Source organism: Grampus griseus (genome assembly GCF_964374135.1).
Source record: "Grampus griseus genome assembly, chromosome: 10".
Taxonomy (NCBI): Eukaryota; Metazoa; Chordata; class Mammalia; order Artiodactyla; family Delphinidae; genus Grampus; species Grampus griseus.
Window position 1 is genome coordinate 24,463,727 of NC_139004.1, and position 17,006 is coordinate 24,480,732.

The 17,006-nt window shown below is 42.8% G+C and overlaps 1 protein-coding gene across 1 annotated transcript in view; it reads left to right on the plus strand.

Moving 5' to 3' along the window:
* CILK1 (ciliogenesis associated kinase 1) overlaps positions 1–14,236 on the plus strand; it is a 34,520-nt gene extending 20,284 nt beyond the window's left edge. The window contains exons 8-13 of the mRNA XM_082663567.1: positions 2,006–2,317; positions 3,691–3,881; positions 3,995–4,143; positions 6,213–6,341; positions 9,619–9,741; positions 10,707–14,236. Of these exons, the coding sequence (XP_082519693.1) occupies positions 2,006–2,317; positions 3,691–3,881; positions 3,995–4,143; positions 6,213–6,341; positions 9,619–9,741; positions 10,707–10,861 (1,059 nt within the window). The 3' untranslated portion in view covers positions 10,862–14,236. The remainder of the gene's footprint in view (positions 1–2,005; positions 2,318–3,690; positions 3,882–3,994; positions 4,144–6,212; positions 6,342–9,618; positions 9,742–10,706) is intronic.
* The last annotated feature ends 2,770 nt before the right edge of the window (positions 14,237–17,006 follow it).

Consider the following 17,006-nt stretch of genomic DNA (forward strand, 5'->3'; position numbering starts at 1 on the left):
TCACGTCATATATCACCGTATACGTGAAAATGAAAATAAACATATATCCACCTGTCTTTGGCAGATGTTTTCAAATATATTCTCTATGAGTTAAGATGATGTAGCAGTTTGTTTATAAGGCAGTACTGGTTGTTGAAAGGCAGTTTCAAAGTGAAAATATCTTGTAAGATCCAAATCACTCATTTTACAGATGACAGAGAGAGAGAGAGAGCTAGGATAATAAATGTAATTAGCATTTTATAGCACTTTATAGTTTGCACATGCTTTAGTATGTTTTTATGTGATTTTAACGCTGTGAAGTCTCCATGAGATAGGTGTTACTGTTTTCATTCTATAAATGAGAAAACTGAATCTCAGGAAGTATAAGCGATTTGCAAAAAAAAAAAAAAAAAAGAAAAGAAAGCTTAAGTGATTTGCCTTAATAACTCTACCAGTAACTAGTACAGATAGTGTACTATCTATCAATGGCAGTTCTGTCACGTGGATGACACATCTTCTGTTTTCCCAATTCCATACCTCCTGTTTTCCCAATCCGCCCTCCCCCAAGGCCACTTTGACTTAGATTATAAAGTACACCCAAAAGAGACCCATGGGCTTCAAACACCGCCAGGCCTCCTGCCAGCTGCTTTTTGTGGTAGTCGTACCTGGCCCCTTCTCAGCTTGTCTCATTGATAATCCCACTGCTCAGAGAATCAAAAAGGTGACCAGTTCTAATCAGAGTCAGTGATTTGGCTGAGCGACAGTGACAGGGGCACTTGAAGATAGGGCCGACATGACGTTAGAATTTGTGAGAGCTGAGAGCTGATGGCTGGGGGGATTAAGGAATGGGAGAAAAGCAGCTGTCCAGTGGCTCAAAGAAGAAACAGCCAAGACCCTGGGTGGCTCAAGAAGGTTGGAGAAACAAATGGTTTCAGGGCAGGAAGGAAGCTTTCTGATGAACCCAGTTTTTTACAATGTAAAGTTTTTTAGAGATGAAAAGAAAAAGATTCTGTAAGGAACCCAGGAACCAAGAGAGGAATGTGTACTTTTAAGAATAGTATCAGAAAAGCTAAAAATACCCCCAAGTCAGTTGAGACTTGCAAAAATACCTGGGACTACAGAGAAGACTTTCCGAGTTAGATATCAGGGTCCAGGACCGCTACGGGAGTATCCATGTTACTTGCCTCTGTATCTACACTTACTATCATTACAGGTGTTTATAGCTATGTCCCAGATTGATCGAGAAAGGTTATGTTGTATTCAATGACTTCCACTCAAAAAGACTAGGGAATATTTCAGAAAGAATTGCAAACCCAGCACTTTAAGATTTATCCCTCGGCGATCCAGAGAGCATGATTATCTTGATGGGCAAGGTTTAACTGTAGCATGCATTACACTCTTGGCGTTTCTGGTGTTAAAGCAGATGCACCTGCTTATTTTATTATTTTTTTAGTTGAAGTATAGTTGATTTACAATATTGTGTTAATTTCAGGTGTACAGCAAAGTGATAGTTTTATATACATTTCTTTTCCATTACAGATTATTACAAGATATTGGAGATAGTTCCCTGTGCTATACAGTAAATCCTTGTTGTTTATCTGTACTTGCTTATTTTATATTTGATTTTTCAGAGTCCTCCTGGATCATTATACTTGGCTCTCTCCATTTTATTTTTTTTCTTTCTATGGACTGAAGAAATGGGCTTAGAACGGTGAAATATTATATTTAAGACACACAGCAGATAAGTTACAAAGCCAGGATACTGGCAGAAGTAGCAAAGGGCATAGCAGTGAACCTGGGTGCTTTACCCAAGTAATTTGAGTGTGGCAACCAGTCCGTACATTTTACACTATTTTAGATAAGGAAATTCACAAAGGGTGTTACAGATTCAGGTTGCTGTTTTATAGTTGGTTTGGGCTAAGCAACTGTAGTAAACCGGTTTCGTGACATCTAGCCAGCAACCCTGAATGGTGTCAACCTTCCTGGCCAGATTCTTCTCCTAAAACAGCCTTATGTGTCGTTCCAGGCGCTTCGATATCCTTACTTCCAGGTTGGGCACCCCCTGGGCAGCACCACACAGAGCCTTCAGGATTCAGGAAGACCACAGAAGGACGGTCTGGAAAAGGCAGCCCCACCGCCTCACATAAAGCCGGTCCCTCCTGCCCAGCCCCCAACCAAGCCACACACGCGCATTTCTTTGAGACAGCAGCAAGCCAGCCAGCCCCCTCAGCATCTCACATACCCCTACAAAGCCGAGGCTTCCAGGACGGATCACCTCCCAGAGGACAAGCCAAGCCCTTTGCTCTTGCCATCCCTCCACGCCAAGCATCCCCAGGCAGTAAGCAGGAAGATTCGCTCGAGAGCCCTGTATCTGGCCTGTCCCTCCTCTGACCCTACTTACTGAGTGAAATATTTTCTTTTTCAGCAGATAAGGTCTAATTATCATAGATCTGTCTTTGCAATATCATGGAATTGTGAAAAGAGCCTTGGCTTTGGAGTTAAAGGTCTAAGTTCAAGTTCTGGCTCTGCCTGTGAATTACAGTGCCGCGCCTGGGCGCCTGGCCGTGGGGTGGTGGCCAAAGGCTGGACGCGGCCCCAGATCACTAGGGTCTCGCATCTCGGCTCTGCTGTTTCATAGCTTTGTGACCCTGTGCAGGGTACCTGGCCTCTGTGCTCCTCGCTCCCTCATCTGTGAAACAGGGGTGGATAATGAGAGCGCTAGTCATTGTTATTATCGACCCCTGTGGACTCAGTGTCCTAATCTGGAAAAGGAGGATCCTAATGCCTGTCTTGCCCACCAGACAGGGCTGTTCATGGGGATCAGAGGTCCTGCTGCTTGTGAAGATGTTTTGAAAATCATCAAGTGCCCCACTAATATTTGTAGATTATTATTCCTATCGGTGCCCTCAGTCGACGCTGGTAATGCCAGGCTGTTGATGGAGCCCAGCTCTTCCTTTTCCTCTTGCTATTCCAAAGGAAACAGTGAGTGTTAGTCAATAAGATAATAATCTGACACGGGAGTCTGGTTTCCGTTAGCCTTATAGTGCTGTCTGAGAGTCTGATCTTCTAACACCTTTATGCAAAAATAATACTTTATCTGTCGACTAGCATTCACTCAGTGAGTGCCGGCTCCCGACTAGGGCAGCATGAGGTTACAGGGATGGTGTCTCCAGACTGTCCCCTTTACCCCCGCCCCCCTGCAGCAGCAGTGGGTGTTTGGCAATTTCTTACTGTAGCTAATTCTGCAGTTAACTAGGATCCAGGTCTACTGAGAAGGCAAAGAAGGCATTAATTGCATCGTTTCCTATAAAAGAGCAGGTGACTGACACTTTAGCTATATTCTCTTACATTCTATTTAGGACAGTGTCAATCACACTAACTCTTTCAGAGATGAGCCCTGTTTCAGCATCCAGCCACTTTCCTCATACGTGAGAAGTACCTTAAATTTCTTTTTTTAAATCCTTATCTTACATAGCTTAGCGTCCCCATTGAATGAAAACTGATGTAATCTGTGCAGGATGAATGACACAGGTCCGGGACTGTGTTTTCCACCGTTGTCCTTTCCAATAAACAGTATATTGCATATTGGGGAAGGAAACGCCCCAGAACCCTCCTTTACATAACCGAGAAAGTTCAGAATGGGGATTACTCGTGGGTGAGCTCCGTTAATGCCAAGTATTGCTTTTTTCCCCCCTCTCCTTGTATACACAGAGAATTCTCACTGGCCTGGAGCACAAAAATGGTGAGATCAAGCCAAAGAGTAGGAGAAGGTGGGGTCTCGTTTCCAGGTTAGCAAAGGATTCTGATGGCTGGGCTGACTTAGATGACTCGGATTTCAGCCCATCGTTCACCAGGATTGACCTGAAAAACAAGAAGAGACAGAGCGATGAGACTCTGTGCAGGCAAGTGTGGGCTCCTGTCTGTTCACGGACTGCACCTGGGGTCTGTGAGGTCATCTTTACGTCCGATGAGCTGCCCAGCTCGTGCTGACCGAAACCATCTTCTCCCCACTCAGATTTGAGAGTGTTCTGGACCTGAAGCCCTCAGAGCCCGTGGGCACCGGAAATAGTGCCCCAACCCAGACATCCTACACCCGGTGCGACACGCCCACCTTGAGGTCGGCGGCCAAGCAGCACTACCTGAAGCACTCCCGGTACCTGCCTGGTAATAAACATTCCTGCCTCTGCTCTGATCGCTGATAAGAAATCGTGTCCCTGGAATCACGTGTTCACAAAGATCCTGTTTTGGATTGCAAGTGCTTGGGTCTTCTCTTCCGAACTGGTGGGACCACCATAGAAATACTAGCTGAAGCCCAGGCTTCACGTTCTTTCTTTCTTTTTTTTTTGGCCACATGGCATGCGGGACCTTAGTTCCCTGACCAGTGGAAGTGCGGAGTCCTAACCACTGGACCATCAGGGAATTCCCAGGCTTCACATTCTTATCTTCTGTAGTTGCCTAAGATAAGAAATTTGGTAGAGGAAACCGGGTCCAGTCCCCAGGGAAGGAGTAACCAGGAAGAACCAGGCAGCTTGCCCAAGGTCTCTCCAGAAACTACCAGCCCTGTGTGTTTGCTCAGGAAAGCAGATGGGAGCTTAGTCACCCCATGTGGCTGTACCACAGGGGTTAAGTGAAAACATTGTCGTTGGAGGGTACCCAGACCTCTCTTCGCATTCTCCGTATTCTAAGCGTACAGTGTTAGCCAACCGTTCATTCTCAAATTCATTCCATCAGTAAATCCGTATTGCACAGCGTCCCATGCTGGGCACTGAGAATCTGGTGGACACAATAGCCAGGAGGGGCCACTAGGCTGCCCCCCTCTAGGGCCTCCATTCACATCACAGGCTATGCAGTGACTTTAGCCAGCAGCCTGTAGACAGTATCCTCACCCTCGTATTTTCTAGTGGTGGGAGACAGTCCCTAAATAAATGGACACACCATAGCCACAGATGGTGACAACTGGCGTTAAGGGTGATGAAATGGGGGCAGAGGCAGTACTTTAGACAGAGTGGTCGGGGAAGGCCTCTCTGAGCAAGCGACTCCGACCTGGGCCCCAGCGATTGGGAAAGAACTCCACGTGCACAGAGACATGCTGAGCAGAGGGAACAGCCAGCACAGAGGCCTGCAGGCAGGAAAGGGCTTGGCTCGTGAGAGGCCAGCATATGGCCCGAGCCCCGTCAGAGAGGATGAGGTGTTAGACGCGTGAGGCATCTTTGGGTGTCTTATAAGAAATTTGGATTTTATTTCATGAGCCACTGGAAGCTCTTGAAGGGTCGTAGCTGGTGGACTGACGTGCTTTTTTTGACATCTGTGTGCTGCATGGGTGAGGGGCCCACAAGCTGTCGCTGTTGTCCAGGTGGGGACAGTGGTGCTCAGACCCAGGGTGGAGACCTAGGGCGGGGAATGGAGGCCCTGCTGATGCACTGGTTCCCCACTCTTGACTGGGAACAGGCCTCCGAAATACTGCCAGACCTCATCAGGCTTGGCACTGTGGCCTTAGGAGACTGGCCTGCCACTTCCCAGATGCCAGGGTATGGGGGGGTGGGCAAAGACTCCAGCTGCAGTGAGCACAGGCAGAGAGAGTTATTTCTTTTGGGCTCTAGGGGATGAAGAAGGGTAAAGGATGAATTGAGTTTTTCTGTTCTGAAAGCTCCTTCAAGGCCTGGTAGGAGTGGGAAGTGGGTGTTCCGGGGGGGGCAGTGGTTTGCTTGCAGTTGAGGTCAAGGCAGCCTTGGGCTTGAGGGAGTCGGTGAGGGTCATTGGTACAGAGCAGAGTCACCTCCCATAGTCCATGTCAGGTTGAGAGGATGGAACCTCAGAATTCAGAAAGAGGAGAGCAGAGGGCTGCAGAGCTGGGCTTGGGGGTGTGGAGGGACAAGAGAAGAACCTGGGCAGCTGACGGAAAGGCAGTGGTCTGCAAAGGCAGATGAGTAGGAAGGCCAAGGGACCCAGAAGCCCAGGACTGCACCAGGTGGTCAAGACATCAGACGTGGACAGATCTGTTGGTAGAAGTTGAGGTCTGTCAGGCCACCCACCAGTGAGACAGCATACTCACCCCAAAGATGGCATCTTTCCTCTGCCACCTATCTGATGACATCATCATGGTCAGTTTTTGCTTTGATTGTTGAAACACGGGAAGTCTTTGACAAATTGGATTCTGCATTCGTTTCATCTCTGACATGTGATGCAAGATTAAATATAAATTTTGCATTTGAAAAACATTTCTTCCCTATTAGGAATAAATATAAGAAACGGCATACTCCCGAATCCAGGAAAGGATTTTATTCCATCTAATCCATGGTCTAGTTCTGGTTTGTCTGGAAAATCTTCAGGGATGGTATCAGTGATCAGCAAAATAAATTCAGGTGAGTAATGATGATTAACCCCTAAATGATAAGAAGCAGATTCTCTGGATGTGGCAGGGTCACAAGCCGTGGAACCAGGAGGGCCTCTCTGGCGTGAAAACCCTGGGCCTCTTTTCCAGGCCCGTGCTGCCCTCTCTCACCTGGCAGCAGGCCTTGGGGACTCCGCCAGTTCTCTCCGGCTCCGCCGTCAAGAGTAGCAGGGGACGAGAGCAGTCTTCCCTGGTGCAAGGGAAAAACAGTCTTACGGGTCTGGATTCCGAGGCCCTGCTCTGTGGTGGGCGACCTCCAGGGCCACACTTCACTGGGTCTGCCTTGCTCTGGCTTCTCCCTTCTGTCTGATGGCCCAGCCTTAGCCCAGGGCATCAGAACCCCTTCTGGTTGGAAGGTGGACGGTTTGGAAGCCCCTGCCTATTCTTTTTATAATAGACAGATGAATTTCAGAAGTCCTCCAGGCAGACACACCCCGTGCCCAGTAGACAGCTTCCCCTGCTGTGGGCTGCTTCGCCTTCCACATGCCAAGTAAACATCTGGGCTTCTCTTCTCTCTGCCTTTGTCCATTGCGTGTTCATGTATTTTTTTTTTTTTTTTTTTTTTGTGATATGCGGGCCTCTCACAGTTGTGGCCTCTCCCGTCGCGGAGCACAGGCTCCGGACACACAGGCTCAGCGGCCATGGCTCACGGGCCCAGCTGCTCCGCAGCATGTGGGATCTTCCCGGACCGGGGCACGAACCCATGTCCCCTGCATCGGCAGGCGGACTCTCAACCACTGTGCCACCAGGAAAGCCCCATGCTTTGTTTTTAGTATACAAGAAATACCTAGTATGGTTTTGCATGTTTTAAAATTTATATGCATATAATCCTGGATCTCCACTCATTTTAATAATTATATTATGTATGCAGCAATTATACATCCATAGAATATATATCACATTATGTATAGTATTACATATACAATATATATAAGTGTATGATACCACGATTTATTACTCATACTAGAATATAATTTTTTTAATTCAAGTATAGCTGCTGTTCAATATTATATAAGCTACAGGTGTGCACTATAGTGATTCACAATCTTTAAAGGTTATGCTCCACTTATAGTTATTATAAAATATTAGCTATATTACCCGTGCTGTGCAATATATCCATAGTAGCTTATTTTATACCTAATAGCTTATACCTCTTAATCTCCTACCCGTATACTGCCCCTCCTCCCTTCCCTCTCCTCACTGGCAACCACTAGTTCTCTATATCTGTCTGCTTTTCTTTTGTTATATTCATTAGTTTGTTAATATTTTTTTAAACATCTTTATTGGAGTATAATTGCTTTACAATGGTGTGTTAGTTTCTGCTGTATAACAAAGTGAATCAGCTATACATATACATATATCCCTATATTTCCTCCCTCTTGCATCTCCCTCCCAACCTCCCTATCCCACCCCTCTAGGTGGTCACAAAGCATGAGCTGAACTCCCTGTGCTATGCGGCTGCTTCCCACTAGCTATCTATTTTACGTTTGGTAGTGTATATATGTCCATGCCACTCTTTCACTTCATCCCAGCTTACCCTTCCCCCTCCACATGTCCTCAAGTCCATTCTCTACGTCTGCATCTTTATTCCTGCCCTTCCCCTAGATTCTTCATAACCGTTTTTTTTTTAATTCCGTATATATGTGTTAGCATATGGTATTTGTTTTTCTCTTTCTGACGTACTTCACTCTGTATGACAGACTCTAAGTCCATCCACCTCACTACAAATAACTCAATTTTGTTTCTTTGTTAATATGTTTTAGATTCCACATATAAGTTATATCATACAGTATTTGTCTTTATCTGACTTATTTCACTTAGTATAATGACCTCCAAGTCCATCCATATTGCTGCAAATGGCAAAATTTTGTTCTTTCTTATGGCTGAGTAGTATTCCATTGTATATCTATACCATGTCTTCTTTATCCATTCGTCTGTTGATGGGCACTTAGAACATAATTTATTCATTCCTTCTCTTCTTGACCAACATGGAAGTTGTTGACAGTTTTCACAGTTAGAGCACCGGAGTGAACATTGATGCCCCCTATAGGTGGTGTGCACGTGTGAGGTTTCTGGATATGACGTAAATGTGTTAGCTTAAAGGCTGTGTTCATCTTGGACTTTGCCCAGCTGCTGTCCAGCAGGGTGTGGGAGTTGTGCTCTGCCCTTGATGCCTCTTGGTACTGTTGAGATTGTCAACGGGTGCTCATCTGAGGGTGTGCAATGGCATCTTACTGTGGCTTCAACCCGCATGCCCCATTGACTGAGGGTTGATCATCTTCTTGTGTTTACTGACTCTACGTCTTTTTCCTTCTGTGATTTCCTTGTTCAAATTCTCTTCCCATTTTTCTTCTTATCTATCTAGTCACCAGAATTGCAAAATGTGCTCCAGCTGACCAGCACAGCTCCTCACACGTGAGCTCCAGACCCTTTCTCCTGCTCTGCCTTGAGCAGTTGCCAAGAATGCTCTGTGTTGTGAAGACAGAGAGCAACTCTCCCCCTCATGAACTCTTCCGAATGGATATAACTTCCATTTGTATAACACTCTTCATTATTCCGTGTGCACCTTGATTATAGGTACACATCCACCCATCTGATACGTATTGATTACTTGCTATATGTAAGGCTGTCCATGAACCGCCTGGAACACTAAGATGAATAGCACCCAGTTCCTGCCCTTAAAACTGTCTCAAGACAGAAATGACATAAAAAGTGAACGTATTTAATATATTTTAATAAGGATTAATTTTCTGGTTCTGGACAAGAATACTTAGCATAGAATTACTTATAATAGCTAAATAATTAACATAACCTGTATGCTGATCAATAAGAGAATGGTTAAATGAGCTATGGTTTAACCATATTCTGGAATTTGTATATACTGACATGGAAGGGTAACTCTTGTATGTTATGGAGCAGAAAAAGAAAATTCCAGAACAGCTTAAACTTATTATGACAAACAGAAAATTCCAAATTTCCCCTTTTTTTTAAGCAAACCAACCTACCAGCCTCCTTGTGGGTACAGGCTACAGGGTCAGCACCGTCTTGCACACTCTCGCCCCATCCCCCAGCGTTTCCAGCAGCGTAGTGTGGTGGAATGCTCTGCTCGGAATTCACTGCTTTTATCCTAATTCTTTTCCCCTGAAAGTCAAAACCTGGTTCTCTATTGTCCTGCCCCACTGTCCTTTACCCCCATTGGTGTCCTGTGCATGTCTTGGCAGTAACAAGCTTTTCCTTTTGCAAATCAGTTGGTTCCACCTCAACAAGTTCTAGTGGACTGGCTGGAAACTATATCCCTTCCTTTCTGAAAAAAGAAATCGGTTCTACTGTGCAGAGGGTCCACGTGGCACCTATACCTGACCCTTCCCCTGGTAAGTTCTATTTCAGATTATTATTATTCATGAATTGATTCAACAAACAGTTATCAAACAGCTGCTTTGTGCTGGACCTTGTAGGCCTAGGGTCCACGAGTGAAGGAGACACAAAACTCCTGTCCTCCTGGAACTTGTACTCTACAGACAATAAGTAGACCAAATAAGATGCTCCTAAAGTGCTAAGGGGAAACTAAAGCAGGGAGTAGGGAGTGTGGGGTGCAAATGCATTTTACACAGGGCAGCCAAAGAAGACCTCACTGCAAAGGAACCATCGGGTAAAGATCTACAGGAGGTGAGCAAGAAAGCCCTATAATGCAGGCTCTTAGTGCCTGGGCCTCCAGGTAGGATGGGCCTGGTAGATGCAAGGAACAGCAGGGAGGCGGAGTGCAGGAATGGTGTGAACAAGAGGAGGATAGCAGGAGGAGGAGGTCAGAGAGGTGATGGGGGGCGCCCCCCACAGGTCACTGTAAGCACGTCGTCATGACTCTGAGCCACATGGAAGCCCCCGGAGGGTTCTGAGCTGGGCAGTGAGGGGATCTGACTTCTATCTCCAGGCTCACTCAAGCCCTGTTGTCACTAGACTGAAAGGGCGAGCAGGGTGGAAGTAGGGAAACCAACCAGGAGGCTGTCACGATTATCCAGGTGAGGAATGAGGCTGGCCTGGGCCGGTGGTGTTGGTTGACCTGGGCCAGGTTTTGGGTAGGTTTGGAAGGTAGAGCCAATAGGATTTGCTGAAAATTACAAGTGGGATCTGAGAAAAAGAGAAGGGTCAGGGATGACACCAGTAATTCTGGCCTGACCACTATAGAATGGGGTTGTCCTTAACTGGGAGGGAGGACCCTGAAGAGGCGGCTGCTCTTCAGCTCTCCTTTGCTAATATTTTTGTCACCAGGATGCTCTTTGCCGCACTTTGTTTGCATGGGTCCCGTATCAGTCAGACCCACCTTTTTCTTTCATTGCAGGTTATTCTTCCCTGAAGGCTGTGAGACCTCATCCTGGGCGACCTTTTTTCCACACCCAACCTAGAAGCACTCCCGGGTCGCTGCCCCGGCCTCCGGCTGCCCAGCCCGTGCACGGCCGGACGGACTGGGCTGCTAAGTATGCATCTCGGCGATGACTGTCACGAAGCCCTTTGTAGGGGACAGCAGGACACTCTCCCTCAGCCAGCTGGTGTTCTACCTGCAAGAGACTTTCAGATGGTGGAAAAGCAAACACTTTATAGTTATTCTTCTGAACTGAGACATTTCAATATTCATTTTTAAAGTTTTTTTTTTAATATTGATTTGAATGCAGTACCTTTTTTGTACAAAGTTATTTTATTCTAAAACTGGGTCCCATTATTTTCTTAAACAGCAGCATTTTGTATATATGGATTATGTTTTAGCATTTTATACAGTCAACTTTGTAAGGAAGTTTTTAAAGATTAATTGATTTTCCTTTGGGGTTCCAGATAATATTTTATACAGATTTTTAAAAATAGAATAATAATGATGCAGTATTGCAACAGGGGTGCAATTTAAGGCTACACGATGAAGGGTTTTTCCCTCAGTGTGTGCAGATATTTGTGAAGTGGTTAAATTTTAAATGTGGCATATTCGGTACTTTAGGCTTTTTTGGACTGACCTCAGCACCAGAAAACTGACCATCTGCCGTTCTCAATACCATGTTATTGGTTTGACTTTTTGATACCGCTGTGCTGTTCTAAAAGTACTATTACATAATTCACTTTGTTTTCTTTTTACTCCCCAGATGAAAGAACTCTAAGTAAATATTTTTAGAAATGTTTATAACACCCTTTTTGGTGGTTGGAGATATCCAGCTGAAACCAAGCTATGCCATGATACTCTATTTTCTTCCATTTTTGAAATCAACTTGTATAAGTACCCACAAAAAGGAAGCTTTTCAAGCCAAAATGTTCTCCACATAAAGGTTAACACGGTCACTTAAACTATATCCCTGCCAAGATACATGATCCAAAAGCTAAGTTTCAAAGCAGCAGAAGATTTTTTATTATCCTAACCCTCAGAATGTTGCATTTAGCTCGGTTTTCATGGCAATCTGGGGAGCAGGAAAGATAGATGGCAGAGGTCCCACTGGTCTGGGAAGTCACAGCTACCATGATGTCAGTGTCTGTCACGTGCCACATTCAAAGAACTCTTAACCCTTGTGTAGTTTCTTTCAACAGTGAGAACTCTATATGGTGGGCAGAGGCTGTTCCATTGAGAGGAATGTTTACAGCAATTTTGAAAATGACAAAGCTAGTTTGGAGACAGAAAAAGACAGAACGTCCACTCTGATCCACCTCTGTGGGCACACTCGCCTCCACTCATGGTCGCCTGAAAGGCAAGAGAGAAGGTCACCGTCTGTAAACGCGACATAGTCTCCGGAGTATATTGACTCACCTTCTCGCAGGGCTCAAGTCACTCTCATTTGGTTCCAGGATATAGCAAGTTGAGCCAATGAAATTGTCATCTTTGTCGGTTAAAATGAATATCGGCACCTTGATATGGTTCAACCTAGTAAGTTGGTAAATTTTTGCTTTGACGTATTCGTAATATGTTGCAGCTTGAACAAATCAGGCTGGTTCCCAAGGGGCCCTCACCTAAAATCAGGGAGTAATTTGTGCTTTGGAGAGTCTGGCTCAAAAATATACCTGACCAAGCACCATGATCGCTGGGGGCGTGAGAAAAGCACACGATGGAAGTGGATTTGAGAGGTAATATTTTCCTGTTAACAAACTGGCAGCAAAGCTTCAGGAAATAAAGATGTATATGTAAGCACAACTTGAAGCTGAATTCATTTCTGTATTATATTCTCATTATCTCAAGCAGCAGAAAATGTGTTTTCAGAGATGAGTCCTTTACTATGAGGTTAATATTTATTTCCCCTTTCTGTATTATGTATAAAAAGTAAATTAATCTGAAAGCTTACCCAGCTTGCTGGAAAGCTGGTTTTAAATTGTAAATACCCCCTAGAGAACCAGATGGATTGTGAATACCATATTCTTGGCCCTCTAGCTTATGTTAAGGTCATTACATTTTTTTTTAATTGAAAAACCCAGTTACCTGGTTATTACACATTATAAAATTGTTTTTCTATTACGTTTGTAGGGCCCAAATTCGGAAAATATTTCACTTTTCTTCTTCTTCCGCTTTCATTTGTTTATCAGCAAACAACTTCCCTTGGGAAGCAAAACATGTTTATTCATTTGCAAGTCAAGTAGCTGACGCTGCATTGAGCAAACTAGAAGGCTGAAAAAACAATGTCAATTCTAAAGAACTAGCAAAATCCTATAAAGTTCTCTTTTCCCCCCCGCCCTGAAACGGGTAAAGGATAAATTGAGCATACAAGCTGTTTACTATAGAAGCAAATAGTCACCATTATTTTGTTAAGTGAAAATGAAATGCTACCTGTTGCCTATATTTTTAGTGACTATAGACTTACAAAATCTACTGCAAGACACCAAGAAGAGTGATGAGTTTAACTGTACCTATCCACGTCTGTACCTTATTTCCAGGCAGAAAGCTTTCTGGGACGTCAGGAAATGGTACAGTGCCCAAAGTTTCAGTGACAGTGGTATGCCAAAGGGTATGTGTGTGAACTGCAGGGAAAGTTGCATGGGCATAAAAGCTACTCTTGGTGTGATTGTTAATTTGACAATAAGCTGCCATTGATTACTAAGCCCTCACCCAGCTCATGTATGATTTAAATAGGAAGAAAACTGATTTTTAAGCAATTTTTTAGACACATCTCTTGCCCAAAGGACTATATACGTCTAATAAACTGACGCTATGTCATCATCTGGAGTCATCAAAAGTTGAATACAGTCAAGGCAACCCACGTAACGCAAGAATCGTTTTGTTTTTAAGTACGAATTACCAGTACTGTTGGAGTTCACAGGCACCATGTCTTTTCACGAGGTGGCATCAAGCCATTGTTCTGGGCCATTTAGGAGAGAAAAAGAATGCGGGCTGTATGTTTCAGCTCAATGTATGATCCAAAGCAATGTGTTTATAAGAAAATGTTTGACATACTAATTATTTTATATCATTTAAAGCATACTGTAGCAACTTGTTTGTTTGATATATGTGGTTAATTTTTAGAATTATTTTTTACAATTTCCAACCAAAGTACTGTATTTTATATAATTTATTGTGAGGACCTTCTCATGGAAACCCATAGAAGACAAACTGGGGGCAAATATCACGTTAATCTGTATTATCAGTTTCTTATAGTCACTGTGCTAATGTGAATTTAAAATGACCTGAACGGTCTTCTGATGTGGATATTTCAATGCTGACAGCAATTTAGTCTCCTGGTTTGATTACAAGGGAGTAACTAAGAATATATTTAATTATAAAGCAAATATTCATATGATGGGAAGGTAGGAAGACAGAAAACCACTTACTCAAACCCCTTCTGAAATAAAATGTTCCTTTTTTGAATAGTTTGTCCTAAGGTGTTTAAAAACGTTAACTTTACTTAAGGAAAATTCTGCTCCAAATAAAGTTACAGTTTAAGAAAAATTGATTTGAGTGTTCTGTTTTTGTTTGTATGTTCTCCCATCAAACAGTAACATTACTATTTCCTAATTTGGAATTTTGATATTCTGTAACTTCTCCTTAACGCTTAATATAGTGTTACTGCTGTGAAATTGAAAGCACACACTTAGACTAGCAGTAGGAAGCATTATCTTGCAATGTGGAGGCTTTTTAAATCTAGCTTTTAGCAAGTTAGGTGAGTAGGAATATTTGAAAAAAAAAAAAAGCAGGTCAACACAATTTCTTGTTGCTGATTTCATCATGATTAATACCTACCTTGCGTTTTTCTAGCTTTCATAGTACACTCACATGTACAATATAAACCTTCAAAAGAAACTCATAACTTCATGAATTCCATACAGAATTCCACAGGAAATTCTTCTCCCAAACATTCTTTGAAACCTTAAAAGAATTTTGAGGGAACATGATTTACCAATTAACCTTGTATTGGTGAATCCGTAGGTGATGTGCCCTTCGCCATCAGAACATCCACGGACCTGGATGGGGGAAGGGTCAAAGACTGAGATGAGTTCCCAGGGCCTCTGAATATATTGATATATATCAGGTAGGTAGAAAGACACCATGAGTAAGACTGTCCCAGGCTGAGAGCAACTCCAAGGGTCTCCAAGAATAGAATGATTTCAGGGGCTTCCAAGGAGCAGAATGACCTAAGCATACCTGTTGTAGAATAGCAGAATTAAAATAACAGGAGTTTTTAATTTCTCCACAAGCTTGTTTAATGAGAGTCTTATGACACTGCCTTAGTTTCTCTTTCGGGTAAACAAGATTACTAGGATGATATGACCCCTAATTTATTAGGTTGGACGTATGAAGTGTCCATTTTTGTAAGTTAGAAAAAATTAGTAAAATACCAACAATTTGATATGGTTCAACCAATTAGAAATAAGAAAATGGAGATAAAGGTTTGGCTGATCAACAACGTTTATAATAATGCTTGTCCTACCTAGTTCAATGAAAGCGAATCTTTGTAGAAAGGTGGGTTGAAAAAATTGATAAAGTATGACCACCTTCAGCAGGTTTGGAAAATATGGCTTCTGCCTGTCTCACCTTCCAAGATGGCCCACACTGTCTGTGGAGTGTGTATTTCTCTGAGTAAACCTCCTTTCACTTAAAAAAAAAAAAGAAATATATATGGCTTCCTACCTATGTCAACTTGAGTAATCTCTGTGTTAGGTCAGAGTTAGAAAAATGAAATTGAACACATATTGCTTTTCATATTTGAAAGTGACTTTCCTGACTCTTGGCGTGCCCAGCTGTTCTTGTTTTTTCTTCTTACTTTACATATTTTCTCTGGATAAACTCACCCTTTTGCTGGCAAGTTAATCCATCTCAGTCCTCTCTTCTGAGTTGTCACTGGCCTCTTTTTTTATTTTATTTTTATTTTTTTATGGAAATATAGTTGATTCACAATGTGTTAATTTCTGCTATACAGCAAAGTTCTTCAGTTATACATATATATAATTCTTTCTTTAGTATTCTTTTCCATTATGGTTTATCACAGGACATTGAATATAGTTCTCTGTGCTACACAGTAGGACCTTGTTGTTATCCATTCTGAATATAACAGCTTACATCTGCTCACCCCAACCTCCCACTGGCCTCTTCAACTGTCTAGTGGACATTTCCAGTTGTACGGCTCGCAGGAATGAAAGACAAACCTACTCATGATTATTTCCCCCAAACCTTTATGGAGCTAGAACCAAGGTATCGTCCATTCATTCATTCATTCATTCATTCTTTCAACAAGTGTTCTCTGAACGCCTTCTCTGTGCTAAGCATTATTCTAAGAGCAGGATATACAAAAGTATATTGTAAAAAATATGAAAATCCCTAACCTCTTGGAATATACATTCTATCAAAATTTCAGACAGATAACAAAATAAATTAAAAATATAGTATGTTAGATGACAATAAATGTTATGAAAAATAAACAAGGAAGGTGGAAAAGGAAGTGTGTGTGTGTGTGTGTGTGTGTGTGTGTTGGGGGGGCATCATTCTCGACCTTTTCTCTTTCTCCTTTCCACCTCATTAATATTTCACCTTTTCTTACCCATCTTCTTCAAATTTTTGATGCTACTATAATTCACACGGACATTTAACAGGTCTCTCTTTCCCCACCCCACACAGTCCCAATTCATCCTCCACGTTTCTGCCAGAGAAATCTATGGAAAATAAAATCTGATCTTGTTATTTGCTGTAATTGATCAGCAGCACAGGCTTCTCAAGCCAGGTACTCTCAAAAACCCCTCCTGGGTGAAAACAATAATCAACAACATCTATAGCCTGAGAAATAGCAGAAGCTGCCTCTAGAAGCAAGAGAGAGTTCTGAAGGCCTTTTGGAGGCATATATTTTTAACTTTAAAATTCATGTGAATTTTTCTATACTAACCTTGACGGTTTTAAAATATTTTAAAGTTCTAACTTATCTACCAGCCAAATTACTTTTTTAGCCCCATTGATACCTCTACCCCAAGGCCCCTACTTCCTTCCATCCAAGAAGGTGCTATGTTTAACCTGTGGCTTAAAGCAGTTTTGTCGAAAGTGTGCAAAATGAAGGAGAAGCTCAAGACGATTCACTGGGTCAAGGAAGAAAGAAGGAGGGAGAGGAGAAAAAAATATATGTATATATAAATATATAAAATATATATTATATAGAAAATATATGTGTATATAATATATAAATGAATATATATTTTATAT